The sequence below is a fragment of the Melospiza melodia genome, chromosome 3 (genome assembly GCF_035770615.1).
Source record: "Melospiza melodia melodia isolate bMelMel2 chromosome 3, bMelMel2.pri, whole genome shotgun sequence".
Classification (NCBI taxonomy): Eukaryota; Metazoa; Chordata; class Aves; order Passeriformes; family Passerellidae; genus Melospiza; species Melospiza melodia.
Genome location: NC_086196.1, coordinates 130725675 through 130747005, shown reverse-complemented (window position 1 = coordinate 130747005; position 21331 = coordinate 130725675). Strand labels below are relative to the sequence as shown.

The window sequence follows — 21331 nt, the reverse complement described above, 5'->3', positions numbered from 1 at the left end:
CTGCTGAGCAGAGTGGAAGCTTTATTTAGCACATCCAGATAGCAGCATTTCTGCTCCAAGGTTTCAATTTTTGCATCAGCAGAGCATTTCTGGTTTATGGGCAGACTCATCTGCTCTTTCTCTTTATGCTGTCCAGCTACTGCCTTGCCAGTTGTTTTGCATCCTGCATTTGTTGGATAATTATTCCTAAGGATCAGATTCATCTGCTTTGGCTTTAGTCATGTAAGAGTTAGGCAACTGGTCTAAACTGGTTGCACAGACTCGTAGGGAGAACACAGTAGAGAAAAGACTTTTAAGGCTGGTTCATACTTGGATGGATGAAATGAACCAGCTAGAGGGAGCCTAGACATTAATTTGAGGGTGATTTAGTAAGTGAGCAGGTAAAATAGGCAAGATAAATCCTATCCTCTGTGTAGAATCTTGAAATTATTTTACTGACTCATGCATTAATGTATCTGTTCTTTAACTTATTAAGCCATTTTAAAATTCATACTCCATCATGCAATGTGTTTGTAACACTGTCCAGCATAATATCAATGTAAAGTTTAGTGAATATAATCTGTAGTCTGTTACTAGGATTACTCATGAAAATATGCAGTGATTTTGAAGTGCATAGACTCCTGTGGAACTCTGTGTGATTTGATCCTTTCATTAGAACAGCAAACTGTTGATATTTCCTCTTGGTGCTTGAAGAATGCTGCTAAAATCCAAAGGGGATTCTAGTTCTTAGTTAATGTAACCAAAGAATATAAATCTGACAATCTTGCTGTCTGTTACAATAACCTTCAACATTGGTTATCATTAATATTAGAAGACATAATTTTCTCTGGAGTGTAAATTCGAAAGGAAAATTTCGTGAAATCACGTTTGCACGCAAGCAAATGAATTGGTGTTTGAGTTGTCATTTTGTAAACTAGTGTCACAAAATTGACTTCTAATGCAGTTCTGTTTAATATCAGCATCTCAGCTGAACCAAGGCCTTTTTTTCTTCGTCTTACATTTAGTATGCCTCCATATCAGTGATTGCAGTGATTGGCTTGCATTGATTCTTGGAAAAACCTGATTGGTGACAAAAACATGGCCTTGTTCCCTGTTGTATACAAATCTGTGATAGAAAATAAAACTGTTGAGTAAAGGTGTGTGAAAAAGGATATTTGCAACAAAATGTCTTTGTTGCCTTTTGGTCCTTTTTCACATAAAGTTGGGTTAATCCACATCTTGGGGTAAGGCTTGACAGGAGCGGAACAGGGGGGAAAATCTGGGTAGTCTTAAAATATAAATAAATAAATAAAAGATTATCATTATGTCAACAAAAGTTATTCTGAACCTTTTAATATTTACAGTTAATGAGATATGAAGGACCCCTGTGATGAGTCTTAAAAGCATACCAGTATAAATAAATTGAAAAAACTGGGAGCTGAGCTAGTCTTTTATCTTTGTCTCCTGAAGCTGTGCAACCAGAGCCTAAAGTTTCCTTGCAGAACAGAGGAGTAATACCTTTGAAACCCTTTTCCTTGCAGCTATGAAAAAAAAGAAAAAGGAAAAGAAAAAACTTTAAAAACCCACAATTATCAGACAAAACCACCAAGCAAGCAACAATACTGGGTTTCTCAGAAACTTCAATTTCCAAGAAATTTCCTTGTTCTTACTTTTTCCTTGTAAATTCTTAAACAAACTAGCAATTTTATCCCAAGTATTGCGATAATGATATATAAAAACATACGCCAATGTATTCTACAGTCATGTTTTGTTGTTATTCTGTTGTATCTCTGTTAGATATGAAAAAGGGGCTAGGGGAGAAGGAAAGGCAAAATAACACTGTGCAGATTTGAAAACAAGCAGGCTGGATGCAGTGTCTCAAGAGACAGGCACTTGCTCAGAGTTGTCAGATTCGATTAAGGGAGCTTTTGGTATCAATCAGACCTGACAGTAGCATATCAGAGGTTAGTAAAACTATAATTGCTGAACTGATTAACAGCAAACAGGAAAAGAGGGTAATGCTTTGGATCAAACTACTTTAAAATATTTAGATCATTATTTAAACTTGAAGTCTGAGTAGCTAATTATATATCTTACAATATAAGAGATTAATTTCACAAAATCATGCAAACTGTTCTTCCTCGCTATGGTTTTTAAAATAAGGTTTGTACTGACTTTAAATAGACTGTTTTATCTGGGGAAAAAAGAATACAGAGAGCAGGTGCTCATATCCTATTACTCAGTACAACTATTGTGATTCTAATATACATTGTTTTCTGTAGTTTAATCTCAGACTAATGTAACTACTCCGCATGTAAACGACTCCATATTCTTTTACTAAGACTATAAAAAACTTAAGGTAAGGGCTTTCACATCAACAACAAAAGGAAATTACTATTCCTACTGTTTTATCTAGTTTATTTTTATTGTGTCAGTGTCTGTTGTATTGAGGTCTAAAAGTAGTACTGGAACTTCTAAATGAACTTTGTAATTTCTGGGACATCCAGGATTGTGCTGAAAGCATAAAATTTTAAATCTTCACATACAAACTTAAATCTGTTAGTCATAATTGTGAAACTGAACATGCAACAAATAAACTAATATTGAAAAAAATCAATTCAACAGAATGTGTCACAAGTATCTTGCTCTGCTAAGTCAATGTGCTGGTACATTGACAATCACATGCCTTTTCATTAGGTGGAATAGCTGGGTTCTGTAAAGGAACGAAAGCATTATGCCTTCCTAGGACTCATTATAAAATAAAACATGCTGAACAGAGTTATGTTGCTTCAGTTAAAAAGTCATTGGATATTCTAAGATCTGAGTGACAGCAGTTACAATCCCTTGTTGATTTCTGTTGTTGATTGACAATTGCTGTTAGCTTTGGTGACTTACTAATTGCTTCTAATATGCATCAATATAATGCTCCTCTTTTGTAAGTCTTCCTAGCGTGATGAACTCAAGTCTTTTATGTTAATACTTCTTGTAAGTGTAGCCCTATTATTAAATATTTCTAAGATGCATATACATATATAAATCTTTATTTGCGTATATATGGTCTTGTATTGACATTACTTTAGACCACAAATACATATTCAGATTTGTTAGAACATCCTCTTCAACTAAATGGGCATACTCTCATCTGCATATCTTTGTATGGTAAGGAATCTGCTTTACTAGAAACATGATTCTGTTTTAACTGTGTTAAACACATCATCAGATAGTTGTTTCTGATCTATGAAGAGCAAAATACTTGCATTCATTATTTATTACTTCCTACCTCAGATTCTTGTTTTGAATTGCTGCCCTCTGCTTTACTTTCTGTATGTTTATTCAACTCCCTGCCTGAGCTCCAGCTCACATGAGGTTTTTTAAATGCTTGAATAAATCACAGAGTAAGCGTGCAATAAAAGAGGAATAAAACCAGCATTATGAAAATGACTTGCAGGTTGCTGCTCTTGTAACGTGTTTTGATGGAGTTTTACCTCAAAGAGTGCCAAACTGGTAATGAGTCCCTCATGGGGTGTGATATCAGCTATCTAATATTAAAAATTGTGAGAAACTCCAAAGTATCACTTATTAGAAGGGAAACATTTTCAAATTTATGAAGCCCCAGAATAGCAGCTCTGCCTACAGAATTGCAGAACATGCTGCATTCCAATGAGTGTCTGCTCTGGGTGTAGTTGTGTGCAGTTTTACATGTCTTGATTTTTGCAGAAGTTAAGATCTGGCAGTGAGTTCCCTGCCAGAACAAACCACCAAGATAAATAGTTACAGCATGAATTGAGTAAACTGTGTAGGTTGCCCCTGCCCCCTTGCCAAAAAGCTGTCAGAAGATGAGGAGTGCTGGCTGTGACTGAGCAAAGCTTCCCCTAGGATGAGGTAAGGGGAAGTTGTAGATGTGTGTAGAGGAGCAGGAGCGTAGGGAAGACCAGTAGCAAGGTGAAAACAATAAAGACAAGGAAATTCTACTAATAGAAATCGACAGAAGTAGATCTTTGAGAAAGTGTCTTTGAATAGTAACAATAAAGCAGCAGTGGCTAGAGCAGAATTCTTTATTGCTATCCATTCATGGTGAATCACTGTGCTGGAGACAAATTTAATGCAGGTGAGCATAGAAAGGGGCTGGCTCCCTGCCTTCCCAAGCACTTAGATCCATAGGGCTTGTATTTCATACCTATGCTATGTTTTTTCTTTACCTGTATATACTAATGAATTGGGCCTTACAATTGTTTCTTTTCCAGCATCATTGAGACACTTCAGAAAACAGTTCTGTTTGAAATTCCCCTACTTTGAAATATGCTTGATTTCATCACATTTAATTTTAGCAAGAGAATTCCTTCTAATCTGCAAGTGATAAAATTCTTCCCAGTAGAATCTAATCACTGTTGCATGTTGTTAAAGGGCAAATTTCTGAAATACCTGGCAAGCATTTTCCAGTGCATAATAAATATTTCAGTTAATTCCAGGTTATATTTCAGCTGCTTCTGTCTCTGCCTCCCCTTAGTTTTGGCTGTCATGTCTTCAATGAGACTTTTTTGTGCTAATAACAAAGTGAATAACTCCAGCATCATTGGTCACTGAGCAGGAGGAGCACAGGAGGAGGCCTTTAGAGAACAGATGCTCTCGTAGCCGCAGGCATCAGAGTGGTTTTTTGTGTAATAACATTCAGTTTTCTTTTTTCTTTCCTAAGGATACTGGTATATTGAGAGTTACTTAATAGAAACTGGGAAAGGTACAAAGAAATGGTAATGCAAAATGAATAAGAGGCAGCTGTTAAGAGGATAAAGCAAATAAAGGATGAAATTACAGTAGAAACTTGTATTTCTTGCAAATTTAATCCATGTTTTGAGAAGCAATATTGTGAACTTTACAGAGAAATATAAAATAAATTAAATGTTTGCTGTTTATTTATCAGAATTTGGATGGTTTCAAAGAGGAAATAGTGCTTTTATTTAGGTATCTTAAATTTGAAAATATCTTTATTGTGCTGCAGGTGAGATGGCATATGGTTATGATACATTTCTGGATCTTGATCCAGCTTTGGGAAGATAATTTCATTTTGGAAACTTCCCATAACATACAACCTTTATTATTGTGATCATTTGGTATCCACTGTATTTTCCTGATGCAAAGGCCTCTGGATTTGTTCATAAGTTTATTCTACAGTTTCTTTCTAGAAAGAATGATAGATTCTAATGCTCAGCGTGTATAATAATAGGAATTCAAATTTATATGTCAAATGTTTGAAAGTGTGTGTGAGAGAGAGTGTATGTGTGTGTGTGTGTGTGTAGGTACCCTTTTATTCTATGTTTTCACTGTTTTGATATAGTAAAGGAACCCATATTTCCATTTGGTGCACAGTGAAGGCACTGTACTGCTGCTGCTCTGTTTTCAGGATGGTAGCATGCAGGCTTATTTTTGTAATGGTGCGGATTCTCAGAATACCCAGTCTCATTACAAGGTACTTTTGTACTTTTTATGTTACAGAAATCTGTGTAATCACATAATTAACTGAGCATCCTCGAGCACAGGGCATGGGGCTTTTTCCCATCATCCAAGCTGATGCTTAAGCTGAAATCTGAGTCAACCAGTACTTTATACCTGGTTTGAGGATTATTTGGCACATAGGAAGAGTGATCCAAGCCTTTTCTGATTATTTTATGGCAACTAGAGTAATCAAGAAATTGGGGAGGAGGTAGGGTGTGCATCTGAGTTTTGAGTTATTGTTGTGTATATGAAAAGGGTGACAGGTCAGATGAGTGACAGACGAAGGCTGAAATGGCTAAAAACTGTTCTTAAAAATGGTCTTGAAGAACTTAAAAGCAGCAAATTTTGTAGTATGGCATGCTATAACTTTTTTATGTAGTTTGTTCTGAAATCTTTACGTATGTGGTTTGGACCTGTGGGACTGTAAATTTGAGGGAATTAACAATAGTTTTTCTAGACTCAGAGTGTGTCCTAATTATTCAAGCAGAAAACAGATACTAGTCATGGGCAAAATGTATTTGGGAGAACTTAAAAGTAGCAAAGAAATTCAAATAATTGAGAGTAAGTTATTGAAAACATAAACCTTCCAGGGTGTGCCAACTGCTAGAAATGAATGTTGGCCCCATAGAAGTTAATGGAAGATCATTTGATTTTAGTAAGACAATAGGCCTTTTCAGATTAGGAAAACCCTCAAACAATGACAAATCCCAGCATTTTCAACATGTTGATCTTCTGAAACTGTGGTGAAAATGTAACTTCCTTTCACCATGAAATCTGGCTTCACAGGGGACTGAAGAGAAGCTGACAAAAATAATTAGCAAATCATGCAATTGTAGAAAAATGCATTTTCACTGTCTCTTGAAATTTTGTAAATTGGTGTTGAAGTTATCAGTTAGTGTTGTCCCTCTTGACATAATTTTTCAAAGTGAAATAATTAAAATTTTTTGTTTGAGTTCTTACCTGAAAATTATGTAAAACTATCTAGGGTTATGTTAAATAACCCCAAAGCTAAATGACCTAATTTTGAGTTTAAATACTTGGATTATTTCTTTTAAACAGGTAACTCCTTTGGTGTAATAGTGAAATTGATTGGCAATGCTCACTTAAGACTGAAGACTGTAAAAAGCCCATATTTCCCTAACAGAAAAAGTCAGTGTAGAAGAACAAACAATAATCATAAATACATTGGGAAAAGAGAAGTCTGTGCATAGAGAACCTTAACATGACAGTAAAAATATTGATAGTTAACCCATTTCTATTCAGCCATATCCTGATACAAAAACCAGATTGAAATATCTTGCATGAGTTGCAGTTCATTAAACAAATGTGACACTTTATTTTCTAGCTGTTTCCATACCGAAAGAGGTGAAGTGGTGAAATAGCAATAAATGAACAGACTTCTCAGTGTGCTGAGAACTCAAGTCCATGTAAAAGAAAAAAAAATTTAAAAGATTTTTTAATATTTGTTTTCTGTGTCCTTGTCTTGCCCCCAAACAAAAAGCAGAATCCATTTCTGGAATCTGAGTTTTGGTTCTAAAGGATAAAATATATTGTCTCTGAAAATTAATTATGAAAAAAATGCCACTACTGCATTTAAAACTAATAATGAGATGACTCATAATGCTGTCTTATTATTTTAATTGAAAAAATCTTTGTTAGTCTTTGCTGATAGCAATTTCTTTTAGCTGATATTTTTAAATAACATTTTATATATTTGAATTAAATTTATAATTTGCAACTACAAAGCTTATCTGTTTGGGTGGGGTTTTTTGAGAATTTTTTTCCCCAACTGTTATTTCTGTCTGAAAAATAAATGTAGTATTCTCTAGCAAAACATTCTCTGGAGATCTCTTTTCTTACTTGATATACAGTCTCATTTGGTATAGCTTTTAATTCAGGTCATTGCTTTGCATACATTGCTATTTTAAAATAAGATCAAAGTAAAACACCATTATAACGGATATTTAGTCATCACTCAGAAACAGAAGAATTAATGATACAATTTTAAATATGTGTCCTGATAACATGACTGACATTAAAAAAAAAAGCTGTGATCTGAATGTTGTCAATTTAGATTTAGCAAATTAGCTAAGTAGCTTGCATTTGTAGTATTTCACACCTTAAAGCCTTAATATGCATTGCTAAATATATTTCCTCACTGTTTGCTAATTAATGTTCTGTGGAAGTACAGCTGCTAATATTTTGTGGTTGATATGGCTCATTTTAAAGTGCTAACAGCTGCATCTGTAGTAGTTTTACATTTCAGTTCATAAATTATGGACATACATTTTTACACGTACTATTTTGTACAAGCACTTGAAAAATCTCTATTTGCTAACAAAATGCACCCAGCAATATTTAAACAAGCCATGAAAAACCCCCCCGGATACCCCCACTCCCTGAGATAATAGTGACTCAGTGAGTCTTTCATGTGTAAAGTTTTAAATGTTGCAGGAAATGAACATCTTTTTTCTGTAATATCACAAAGTGTCTTCAGGAGTAGCTCTTGGTAATTAGTAAAGACTGATATATTCTGATGGTAAAATAATTGGACTGGAACAATATTGTGTGACAGTGCAGAGAAAAATATTTTTCTGAGGGGAATAAATAAACACTATCAGAATATATCTTGTGGAGAAGACCAAGAGAATAAAAAGTATTTATAAATGTGTTTTGTAAGAAAGATTTTTTTTCATATTTTGTAAGAAACATCAGCACAAGCAATCCGGGAGGGTCCTGGAGTGCTCTGATGAGAACTTCTCCCTGTGTAGATAGGACTTGGAGGAGAGGTGCTTTGCTGCACCTCATAAAGAAGGAGGAACTTGTTTGAGATGTCAAAATTGAAGACAGACTTGACCATAGCAGCAATGAGATGTTGGAGTTCAGCATCCTGAGGGGGAGGAGGAACAGGTCAGAAAGGAAGCTCACCACCCTTCAGGAGAGCAGAGTTTGGCCACTTCAGAGATCTGCTTGGAAAAGTCCCATGTGATAAAGTCCTGGAGGGAGGAGAGAGTTCAAGAAACCAAGAAAGCTGGTTAATATTCTTGCAAGTTTAAGACCCATCCCAGTGAATAGGAAATTGGGCAAAAATGAATAATAGGAGCTTTGCCTGCAGGAATGAACAAGTTGCTCCAGGCTGGTTATACACAAAAATGAAGCCAGCAAAGAGAGAGATAGAGCAAGGACATGCAGTCTGGGAAAAATACAGGGACATTGCCTGGCCATCCAGGATTTAAGTTAGGAAAGCTGAAGTCCAGAGTCTGCTCAGGAATATCAAAGAAAACAAGATAAGCAACAAAAGGAAAACTAAGGACAGTCTGCAGCTGTTGCTGAATGAGACAGGGGGCCTGTGAATGGCACAGGACACAGAAGAGGCTGAGATAATGAATGCCTGCTTTGCACAGTCTTTACTAGCAAGGCCAGCCTTCAGGAATCCTGAGTTCCAGCAACTGGGGGAAAGTAAAGTGTACCCTTGGTGGAAGAAGATCAGATCTTAAGAGAACAGGGGACACATATGTCCATAGTCTGATTGATTGATTTGCATCCACAAGTGCTGAGGAAGCTCCTGTCATTGCAGTGTCACTCTTGATAATCTTTGATCAGCCATTGTAACCGGGAGAAGGGACCAAAGACTGGAGAAAGGCAAATGTCACTCCTGTCTTCAACAAGGGCAAGAAGTAGCACCCATGGAATGCCTGGCTGGTCAGCCTCATGTGGGAAAGCGATGGAACAGCTAATCATAAAACAGTTTGCAGGTACATGAAAGACAAGAAAATCCTGTAATGAATAGTGTGCTTGGCTTCAGCAAGGGGAAGACATGCTTGGCTAGCTTGATAAATTTTTATCAAAAAGTGACTGATCAGATAGATGTGGGAAAAGCTGTGTATATTGTCTACCTAGATTTTGGCGAAGCTGTTGATGGTGTTTTCTGTAAGATCCTCACAAAGAAGCTTGTTGATGTGCGGGTTGACTGAGCAGGCAGGAGAGGCTGATACACCAGGGGACTGTGCTCTCATGTGGAGGGACACTGACAGGCTGGAGAAATGGCCTGACATATCTACATGAAACAATCAAGTTTGGAAATTACCATATCCAGGACTGGTGGAACTTGTTCAATCTGTTTTATCAGTGCAAGGATTAAGCTATCAAAAGGTACAATTTGAAAGTATGACTTAGGGAGGAAGCATTTCATAGGCAACTGGGAGCTATCAGGTCAAGCTTAGGTATGAGGGGAGGGTCTTAGTTGTTTACTGTGCTGTGAAGAGGGTTGGAAATATTTTATCACAGATTATTTTAGTGAAACACAATCATTGAATAATTATATAAGTAGTTCCTTCTGGATAGCTGTTTCAATGTTTTCATGTGGAAAATGTATACAAATGGGGCACAACTTGAAGTTATTATTTGATATTTCCATATAGTTTTCCATACTGAATTCTGCTAATCGCTATCCAACACATGTAGATGCAGCCAACTGTCTCATATATAAAATTGGTAAAACTTAAGATAACTTCAAGTTCTACATTGCATTTACTCTGCTGTATGTTAAATTACTATATTTTTATAAATTTGCATATGCTTAATATTTCTTTTTTTTTCCCTGCTCTACTAGATGCTTGTGACTACTCCAGAGAAATGGGATGTAGTGACAAGGAAAAGTGTTGGTGATGTAGCCCTCTCTCAGCTGGTAAAACTCTTGATTCTTGATGAAGTTCACCTACTGCATGAAGACAGAGGACCAGTACTTGAAAGTATAGTAGCACGTACTTTACGACAGGTAAGAGTGAAAAAATCCTTAAAATAATTTTGTTTTGGTCAAGAATAGATAGATGTCACTGTAAAAGGTAACATGCTTAGACAATTAAAGAGAAATGCTTAGGCAGTTTGCAATTTATTTTACAGCTGTTCTGTTTTAAAGCTGTGTGTGAAGAATGTGGATTATTTTTGTCTTCTACTTTTCTTTCTGTGTTATAATAACTGTCAGATTCCTAAGAAGCATAATTTATTATAATTCAGTTCCTTATAATTTATTTGCCTAATTTATTCTACTGTACAAGTAACAAGAAAATTAAACATTTTTAAGCAAATAATAATCAGGCTAATGATTTAACACAATCAGAATTGAAATTATTTTCTTGCCAGGAATGCTTATTTTCAATTAGCAGTTTTCCTAGTAGAATTTCTTTTTTGTTTTAATTAAGAATAGTGTCTTAAATCTAGATAAAACTTTCAGCACTGCTAGAAAAATACTACATAATTTTTAGTCTAGCATAAATGGTCCTTTTTTTTCTCTATGATTTAGTGATATTTTCTAAATACCAAGATTAGAAATGGAAAAAAGGAGAAAAGGGATTTTTTTCTTGAATCTTGTACAAAAGAAGAATTCAGAGTTAGGCAATAAATAAGGTTGGCGTCAATAGTGGGATGTGCTTCTACAAGTAAAGTAAAATATGGAATTTGAGGATAAATAAAAAGGAAGGATTTTGGAAAAATAAATAATGGGACGAGGAAGGATTGAGTGCATTTTTATTTTTTTTCATGAACCGCAAAACTCTACCCATACATGTAACCTGTAGCAAATTAAAATGAAACTAGGGTTTTTATGGCTCTATTTGTTGCATATTAAATGTTTAAAGCATTTTAGCTTTCAAGATACTTTTTTCCCTTGGTAAGGCTACAGTAACCTTGTTAAGGCTTTTTGAATCATCTGATTCCAGCTCTGCTAAGAACAGAATGAAATTAATGTCTGCTCTAATCTGGTACTGCAAGTGTAAAGTTCCTGTGTAAAGAACAATATAAGTAACAATTCTTTAGAAGAATCTAAGTTTAGAGTGCCTCAAAGATGCTAAACTTGAGGTGTTTGATGTTGTATTTTCTTTCTTAAATGGTTTTGATAACTTTGTTTTTCCTTAGGTGTCTTCATAGTAAACCCTCTCAGGTTTTAGCTGTGATGATGATAATCATTTTCTTCACATCAGATTGCAAGATTTATTCATTTCTTACTGTGAAATTTTGTGAGACTAGTAAGATAGGCTTCAGCTGTCCAAAATAGATGTTGAGAGCCATTTTATCCGTCCTACATTACTCAGCTTGGCATTCCATTTCTGCTTTGTTTGGACACAAATCTCCCTTAGATCCTTCCCTTTTGTGTCTGTCAAGCCTGTGTAGGTAACTTAGGGGACATAAAATCTGAGGCAATTATGGTTTGGGTGCTGAATCCTATCTATATGCATTTAATGTAATACAGCAGTATCTTGCTTCTGCACTCATTTAAAAAATTAGCTCTTTTAAAAAAGGATGTTTTAATCTCCTAGGATTTCAAGGTTTGTTTTACCTACCGAGTTGGAATTTAATTCATCTGGAGCTGAAGCTACCCAGTTGTAACCCTTCCTTAAGGGAAACAGTTGGGAAATTAAGCAATATACAAGTTTTGAAACTGACCATCTCACTACCTTATTTATTCTAATTTGATAAGAAAAACAGTAATGGAGACCCATATGTATCTTTACAAGTAGGTACCTTAGGAGAGGGAAAATTTACAGTATAAAGGTACACTAAAAAAAAAACACAGTTAAAAAGAAAGCAAAATTACTTGTAGAATTTTTTGGAATTGTGCCGTAGAAAACAATCGCTGACAAAAATATTTCAAATGGCAAGCTTCCCAGAGAGCCCAGGGACAAAGAAACGGGAGATGTTTTGTACAATTGTTTTGGTTTTTTAATATGAAAACAAATAATAAGAGGATTACTTTTTAAAATTACACTGAAATGTTATACTTCAGCATCTGAGCTTGCAGGCATAGTTCTATGAAGTTTGCAGTATACATCCACAGCTATGAAGTTACTGGAACTTTTATGCAGTAAATAAAGAAAGATAACATAATGTATCTGATTTCAGAAGAATTTTCCTGGAGTTTAGTGAAAATACTGTTATATATGCTCAAAGTGTAAAAAAAAAATCACACCTAATGTTTTAATGTTACTTTGTGAGGAAAATAAATATATTGTTGTGTTTCCTTGGTTTTGTTCCTTGTCCATAATTCCATTTTATTGATAGTATTTTGATAGAAATTCATAAATGCCCCTGGAGCCTGAAAAAAAGCCAGGATATTTAGCCCATCGCTGGAGAATGTCCTTCTGTCTTCAATGATTTCAACCTCCTCTCCAACCTTCCTGAAAGTTGTTATAGAACTTACTTTTCATTGATATCTATAGAAATATCATACTTGTTCAGTATTCATGCACACAGGAAGTAAGAGTAATTGTTCACTTCTTGAAAAACAAAAAATACCCCAAGGACAATATTAATCTGAAATGTCCTTATGTCAATTACAGCACTGTTGTAATTGCTGAAATCAATTACCTGATTTTTATACTGGTTTCAGACATCCAAAATATTGACTATTTTCTCTTCATGTGTAGTAGAGGGACAAGTAATTCAAAAGAAAATCCATTGCAGGGCAGTAGTCACTAGATCAGAACTGGAGGCTGTAGTAGCTGAGATCTGTTCTGGTAAATATCATTGACATTTTCCCACTTTCTTTTGGCTCCTGCAGGAGACAGTGCATTCAAACAGTATAATTTTGATCTGACCTAAAACAGTCATTTCTTTTATCTCTTCCATGATAAACCATGATAAATTTCTTGAATACTACTTCAGCCTTTTCCATAAATCACTAATAACAACTCTAATAATGCATGTACCTGTAGTTCCATCTGAATCATACTTGCCTGGCTTGTATATGAGACAGTGTCATGATTCCTGTGCAGGTCAGGATGTGCAGTGTGGTGCCTTTTACCTTTGCTGTGTTTGTTATCCTGTCTTAGAGACAAAGCATCTCTCTTGTTTCGTTGGAGGTATGAGGAATATTTTGATAAGATGGTGTACAACAGAAAAAAAGACAGTGGATTGGGGTTTTGTCTTTTTAAGAATTAGTATTCATCTAGATACTTGGGCCTACAACTGTGGCAGAAAAGAATATTTTGAGATCTGTATTGATATGAGGTAAGAATACAGCTATCCAAATACATTCTTAAAGCAGGAATATCCTGATGCATTCACAGGTCTGTCCTAATTTGTACCTCAAAATACTGGAATGATTGATGTAGTTTCCCCCAGATGAACACTGAGTCACACCACTTACTGTAAGACTTTAACACGCTCATTTTAACTTATGGCATTTTTTAGAATTAGGTTTTATTTAAACCTGGAAGGAGCATATATATTGGAATTGCTGACAGTTTTACTCATAGCAGAATGAAGGGCATATTTGTGCATGTTTGCACTTTTCAAATTTTAGAGAATGTTTTTGCAAGTGATTTAAATTGACTTTGCTAAACATTTTGGTGGGAAAATTGCTCTGAGCTCTGTTATATACTGTAGGTATAACATCAAACAACTTATTTGAATCCAATTTATAGCTTTGATGTTTAAAGTTTTAGTCCAGAGCATAATGCAGATGTAAAAATGAAATGCTTAAACTTTTTAATCAAACTTTTCACACTACTGTAATATACTAAGGTTATTAGCTTGAAAGAGAAAAATTTACAGTTTTTACAGGCCACTGAAGTATTTTGTTATAATTATTCAGAGATTTTGATTACTTCCTTGCTGCTTATGGGTATTTTTCACAAAAAAAGCATACTGAATATTATGCTTGAGTTATACACAAGTTTAATACCTGTTCTCAATATGTGAATGATAAATTAAATAAAAGAAAATCCATATTAAGAACTTTCCCAGATTTTGGGATACCAAAGTTGCCATCTTAGACAGACAAATATTGTTTCTCAGAACTGGCTCGTTTTCCAATTAAAGTTTCAGTTGCTTTATGTCTTTCTATCAGATCAACAAATTTAGTATAGATGGGCTAACACAGCAGTACAAGGAATCGAGGAGATTCCTGGAATACCTTGATGGGAAAGGCCTCCTGCAGGCAATAGAGGACTCCACAAGCAGAGCTGCTGTGCTGCACCTTTTACTCATCAGGAAAGGAGGAGCTTGTTGGGGAAGTGAAGATCAAAGGCAGCGTTGACTGCAGTGGTCACAAGATGTTTGAGCTCTTCTTCCTCTGGAAATTCTCATATTTCCTTTTTGAGCTTTCTTTCCTCATGCTCCCCTATTTAAGGAGCTTTTCCCTTCAGTTATAATATAATTTTCTTTTGTTTTTCTTTGCATTTTCAATATCTGTAGTGGTTTATTATTTCCTCTACCTATTTTTTTTTCTGTCCCTTTCGTTCACTCTTTTACCTCTTACTAGAGATCATTGGCAAACAAGTTCAGATGTTTCTCACCCAAAGCCAAATGTCTAATTGTTATCAAATTAGGAATTTTTATGTGCTTGGAATCCCATTCTTGGCTTTGATAATTTGATCAATTTAAAAAAAAAAGTCAAGATTGATAGCTAATGACAAAAAACCAGCTGCTTAGATCTGTCTATCTTTTATGAAATGATGGCCCACTGTAGTTCCTATAAGTGTCTTTTTGGGACTAGAATGACCACGGCATTTCATTGGGTTCTTCAGTTCTCTCTTAAGTGACTTCTGTTAGTCTTTTGTCTCTTTGATATTCCACATATAAACTAACCAAGTTACCTAGCATCTTTTATTAAAGGATAAACCAAACAAGGTTACTGAAGCCTCCTGCAATAATTTATCCATTTCAAACTATAGTGTTGTGGGGCTTTTTTTCATTGGACTTTCCTATATTCACAATTGTATTTGTAAAACATGGCAGCAGAACTGGATATAGATAAAACTTTTGTGTTCGTTTGGTTCTGGCAGATACAGAGGTAGAGGGATGCCCTTCAATTATGCATTTCTATCCCTTTTATACCTTTAAGAACTGCATGTATTTAATTTGTTCACACATCTTCAGAGCTTGCATTCAGGTACTTGTTTGTTAAATCCTCAGACAAACCTCTTAATAGCTGCTGTAGGATTAGCTCGTTGATACAAGAATGTTCCCTGAGAATAGTGTTTCGTTTTGCAGCTATGGCCTGTTATAGAATGAGCTAAGTGAAAAGAAATTTAATTTGAATGGGGCTGTCAGCCTAGATTTATCTGTATGGCTGAGACACACATCAGTTATATTAATTCTGCCAGTCACCTTCCTTTCTTGTTGCTAACACTTTCTTGTTTTGTACTGCATATCATCAATAAAATTATTGAATAGTTAGGCTTAAAAAGCAATTAGAGGAATCCCTTTTTAATGGCTATTTTTCAATTATAAGTTCTTTTAAAATCTGTCAGTTCATCAGCTTGTGATAAATTTAATACATGTTTTCTTGCTACTCTGTGATGCTATTTTTAGGCAGTATGTCGTGCAGCTGTATGTCTAAGGAGTCTTACATGAGTCTATCTTATCTTTTGTTGTGTAAAAATTATTTTTAAAAAACTATTTATTTGAAACAAAACCTAATCTCCATTGTTTGGAAAATAGTTATGTATCAGACATTTTGATTAATCTTCAGAAGCTTTTCTCTTACTGTGCATGGAAGGGATGTCAGGAAGTCATTCTGCATCTCATTTTTTATTACTGATAGGTTACTCTTTTCCAATTTAGTGACACACCTGTGGAGTTTAAAATGTAATAGTGATTCTCATACATTTTGTGGTCTTTCATATTGTGGTAAAGCAGTGAAACTAATTTGTAGAAAGGTTCAGAGATATTTTTTGTTTCTTAGTTTAGGAAACAAAACAGTAAGCAGAGCATGAAAAGGCATTCTGTCAGTCAGGAAAAACTGACACTGTGCCAGGTATAGAAATCTCTTAATAGATATATGCAAAATGTCATTTCTTAAAACAAAGTAATGCATTCCTAATATTTTGCTGAGGGAGAATAATATGGCTTCTAATGGTGCTTTCTGTGTGGTTACATTTTTTCAGAACCTCTAGATTTTAAAGTATATTCTAAATGGAGGACTGAGATCACAGTATTTTCAGGGTTCATTGGATGCAGAGTAAAACTAATAAAATTACTTAACTAGATGGTTGCCTAGTAACAAATGCATTCTGTGCAGAGTGAGTTGTAGATAACGTCCTATATAGAATCTTCAAAACTGTATTAGTAATTACATTTTTACTATGTACTTAGGTTTTGCAATTTCACTGGTTTTTTCCATTTCTGTTCTTAAACATAGACAACTGCACCTATGTGGACTTATTGACAATTTAACTCTTTCATTACTAGCAAACAACAAACAAATAATCACTGATGAAGCATTCTAACAAACTTCCTGCTTAGTAATTTTGAAGCATTAATTTTTTTTTTAATGTCTGAGCCCTACTCAATTCTTTTTCCATTTCTTTTTCTCCTTTTTTGGATCAAGAGCACAGATCCTGTGAGCCATTCTGTGTGTAGGATAGTATCCAACTCATAACTAATGTGAACCCCCATATGTAGTACTTCATTATTACTACCACTGAACAGGGGACCTAATTTAAGGTTCATCTTCTTGCACATCTGCACTACAAGCTAAGACATGCTTGTGTCTGATTTTCTGAGTATCTTGTCTTTAGTGTATATCTGAAGGGCATAAAGACTGACTGCAGAGGGTGTGTTGAACTCATCCTGGGTCATCTGAGTATCAGATTAATTTCTAACCAGCAGACAATTCTTCAAAGATTAAAACGTGTAAACTTGTCTGCTGCGCTTAATTCTGTGCTCAAGTTGAGCAATCAGAGGTACGATTTCCAGCTTGATTGTAATTCATTCTGTGAATGTGATATTTTAATATATGGAAATGGGAAGACTGCCAAGATGACAAAGTGCAGGAAGAACTTTAGAAGTCAGATAAAAGAGTATCTCTATGCACACACTGTATGCTCTCAAGTGGTGGCTGTAATGTAACAATATGCAAATCTAAAAACCTATTTGAAGGAAATGATCCTGCTGTGATCAATTTACAATCCAGAGAGGCACTTCCCATAGCTGATCCTTTATCATTTACAGCAAAAACGCAGATGATGCTTGCATGGAAATCGATACTGGGATAGCTGTCTCCTGATTATTTTTTCTGCATACATGGAATTTCATGGTGTGGTAATTGTGTTCTGTGAATGCTGTCAATTCTCCACATGCCATCAAGAATGTTTCTGAATTAGATATACTAGTTAGACATGTCAATTAAATATAGCAATGTCAGTTTTATTTCTCACTTCCAGTGTGACATCAAGCCAGTAAAACATAGCGAGGCTTTTAAAGAACCTGGTGTGCAAATACTGTGTCAGTTCAGGTTTACATGGAAAGCCTCCGAAGTTTCAAATGGTGCTTATTATAATTAAACACAAATAAAGAATGAAATGTTAGAGGCTGAGTTTCAGTAGTGAAGAAAAGGCACTTAGCTGCCTACCACCACTTCCAATATGCAATGTAAACAGAAAATTTTGTCATCCTAATTGTGTTATCAGTAATTTTCTGCTGCCATTTCAGGAAAAGGCTGTGGGTTCATAGTTTCTTGTATATGAAGGTATAACCTCTAGTTGAGACTTCTAGGATCAAATAATAAGTGATCCACTAGTTGAAAAATACTAATTTTTGAATGATCTGTATTTACAAAAGACATCTGTACACTTTCAAGGTTTAGTGTTCTTTAGAAGCACCTCAGAGTAAAAGATGTAAGTGCTTGGTCTTTAAGGGGAAGTCAGAAAAGTAGTTGAAAAATGTATGCAGAGAACTCTGTTATAAAAATGTGCTAGAATTCTAAAAAGTATTATGGAAAATCAGGTTTCTGTAGTGCTTGGATAGATGAATAATAGCTACATAGTTGATACTGAATTATAATCACAGAGAAAATGCAAAAAATAAATCGTGTTATGGTTGCATATTCAGGTAGTCTTGTTTTTTTTGTTTTTTAAGTTTAGCCAAGTTTTAGTCACTGCTGTTTTTAAATTGCCATGTGTAATTAAAAGAATAAAAGCCCTTGTTCTCTATCAGCATGCAATGATGTGCATAAACTAAACACATAGGTTTGAATTTGATCTGTACTTAAATAATTTGAAGGATTGTTATGATACACTTTTTATTTTAGTGTAAGTGTACCTCTTTTTATATCTTGATTATTTTCTATATTTATATAAATTATATATATTTTTGATGAGCAAATACTAAAGTAGATGGTAAAAAAATAAAGGTTTTTTGTTTTTATGGCCTCAAAAGAACTTAAGGAAGTGCATGGAATGATTAAAGTCTTATTAAGATGGTTAGAGGGATGGAGTACCTTCCCTTTGGGAAAAGGTGGTGAGACCTGGGAGTGTTCAGCCTCGAGAAACGAAGGCACCTGGGTCATTTTACTACCTCTCAGTAGCTGCAGGGCACTTAAAATAAAGCTGAAGAGGGACTTTTGACAAGGGCATGTAGTGATAAGACAAGGGGGAATGGCTTAAAACCGCGAGTAGGTTTTGTTTGGATATTAGGAAGATGTTCTTGACAGTGAAGGTGGTGAGGCATTGGAATAAGTTTCCCAGAGATGTGGATGTCCTATCTCTTGAAGTGCTGGGGCTCTGAACAACCTGGTCTAGTGGAAGGGGTTTAAAAAATATGCTCTAAATTTATTAGTAATCTTAATTACTTGCTTGTGTTAACTCTCAGCTTCAGTTGTCATGTGGAGTGTTAATTCAGGGTTTTCAGAAAGATCTTTAGCTCCAGGGTCACCTGCCAGGTCAGTGACATTAAGTGGCTTCTTTCTTTTACTAAGGTTTTGAAAGTGGCAGCTCTCAGGAAATTGTAACTGTTCTCTAGGCACTGTTTTTATTTTAAAAGAGATCTTTGAAAAAACATCTTACATTTAATTGCTGTAAAAATACATATGTCCATGGTTATTAAGCAATATTCTTGTTAATTGTTTAAATACTTTAAATACTTTAAATGCTTTCTTGCCTTCAGATGGAAGCAAGCATACTTTCAAACTAGTGCTTTCAGGCTCTTAGGAGATTTGAAAAAAAAATATTGTTATTGAATTTAGCAAAATCAAGTAATGTTTTCCAGATGGGAGCTCAGTTACACTTTAAGATTGCTGTACTTATTAGGCAATTGTGAACAATCTACAGGGTACATATATCAGCAAGTGGTAATTGTGCTTACAGCTCCAAGCTTAAAAATAGAGTGTATAAGCACTGAGTGAATGAAAATCTTTGCACCACAGATGCCCAGATGTTGGCTGCAGTGTGGCTGTGGGGAGGGATGGCTGGGGCTCAGTGAGCCAGATGTGGCCACTTAGAGGGGGCTCCAACCAGCCAGAGGTGGTGGCACCTCTGGTAAAGCATGGTTCAGACAGGGTAAAAACAGTGTGCAGCCATTGGGAGGGAAAAAAAAAAAAAAAAAACAACATGAGAAACAGCCCTGCAGACACTAAGGTCGGTGCAGAAGGATGTGATACTCCATGGGACCATGCCAAAACCAGAAAAACCCAAACAGACAAAGGAGGAAACAACTCACCCTGCAAACCTCCCCCACCTCTCAAAAAAGCCCCAAACCTCAAACACCTCAAAACTGTGTGCTTGATGATGACTGTAGCCCTTAGGTCATCACGTAATCCAGCCAAAAAAAGTTGTGTAAGAAGTGAGAAAACTTCCTTGTGCTCTTGAACACTGCTTTTGTTCCCTGGAGATGGAAGACTTCAGAAAATGAAATCTCATTTGTCCTAGTTTGCATTTACATATCATATTTTATTGTACGTGGATGGAGGTTTTCTTTGGAGAACTGCTCTTGTGCAAGTGCAGAATTGGTCTGCAGCTTTTCTATGTCATTTAGTTGTTTGCAGCCACAGTTTTGGTGTCCAGAATTTTGCCCTAGAACATGTCTGTTACCAGGCAATGTAATGGTTTACTTGGTCTGCTCATTGTCTGTGGTGTTTGGGTCCATGGTTCATTTTGAGACTTACTTTAATATTTTGGTGTGCTTCCTATTCTTCAGGTCTGGGTTATGGTGTGGTATTATTTTGTCTTCCTTGAGAATGCTCTCCATTTATTTTTTAGTCATCTATTTTGAAAACTTTTAATTTAACTGTTTTAATTGCATTCCTTTCACTTGAACTCAAAACAGGTGGGTAAATCAAAATCTTAAGCCTCATATTTTTGGACTAGGATTTAGCCAGGTGGAATTTACCAGCCTTACTCATCTTGAGACATTCACCCATTTGAGACTACTTGAGAATGTTATATATGGCTTCAGTTACAGTGTCTAAAAAGGCTTTATAATAAAATTACTGTGAACTCTGGTTTTAAATAATTATTCTGGTTGTGAGCCAGCCTACGCAGCTCCTAATGTTCCAGAAGGAAATGGGAAAATTTTTGTGTACTTTTTTCATTCAGGTCTTCTGTGTGTTTTCATTCTTTTTGAAAATTACCTGAAAATACATATAATATGCAGGCTCTTGTATGGAACAGAACATTTAGTTGTAAAGCACCATTTCTGTCCCTTATTAAATGGGAAGGCGTGTAAACCAAACATTTGAGGAATTAAAGGTTTTTAAAAAGAAGAAATTAGAATAAAATGCCAGTTACAGAGAACTAGAATACATTGTCTAAGAGAGTAGTGGAAGCAAAAACCTAAGACGGAGGAGTGGCAAAAATTAAATTCCTTTTTCTTTCCAGAACAGTGGTCTGATGTGGAGTAAGGAAGAAAAGACACCAAATCATGTGTCACAGTTTTGCTTATCAATTGGACTACTTAACAAAGCCAGTTTCCTGCTGTTGTTCCTCTATGTCATTTAATGACTAGCTCACCTTTTGGAGGACAAAAGTACAATAAAATGAAAAGATGAATAAGCAAGATTTGATGGAATTGCAGAATGAACCGGTTTCTTCAATACAGGATAATCACCAACTCACATGTATTGTTCACCTTTTGTGGAAAATGTTAT

The 21331-nt window shown here is 35.3% G+C and overlaps 1 protein-coding gene across 3 annotated transcripts in view; it reads left to right on the top strand.

Annotated features, from left to right (window-relative positions):
• ASCC3 (activating signal cointegrator 1 complex subunit 3) overlaps positions 1-21331 on the top strand; it is a 253580-nt gene that overhangs the window by 84410 nt on the left and 147839 nt on the right. For all 3 annotated transcript variants that reach the window (XM_063153070.1, XM_063153072.1, XM_063153073.1), the window contains one exon: positions 10082-10246. In XM_063153070.1, coding sequence (XP_063009140.1) covers positions 10082-10246 — 165 coding nt within the window. The remainder of the gene's footprint in view (positions 1-10081; positions 10247-21331) is intronic.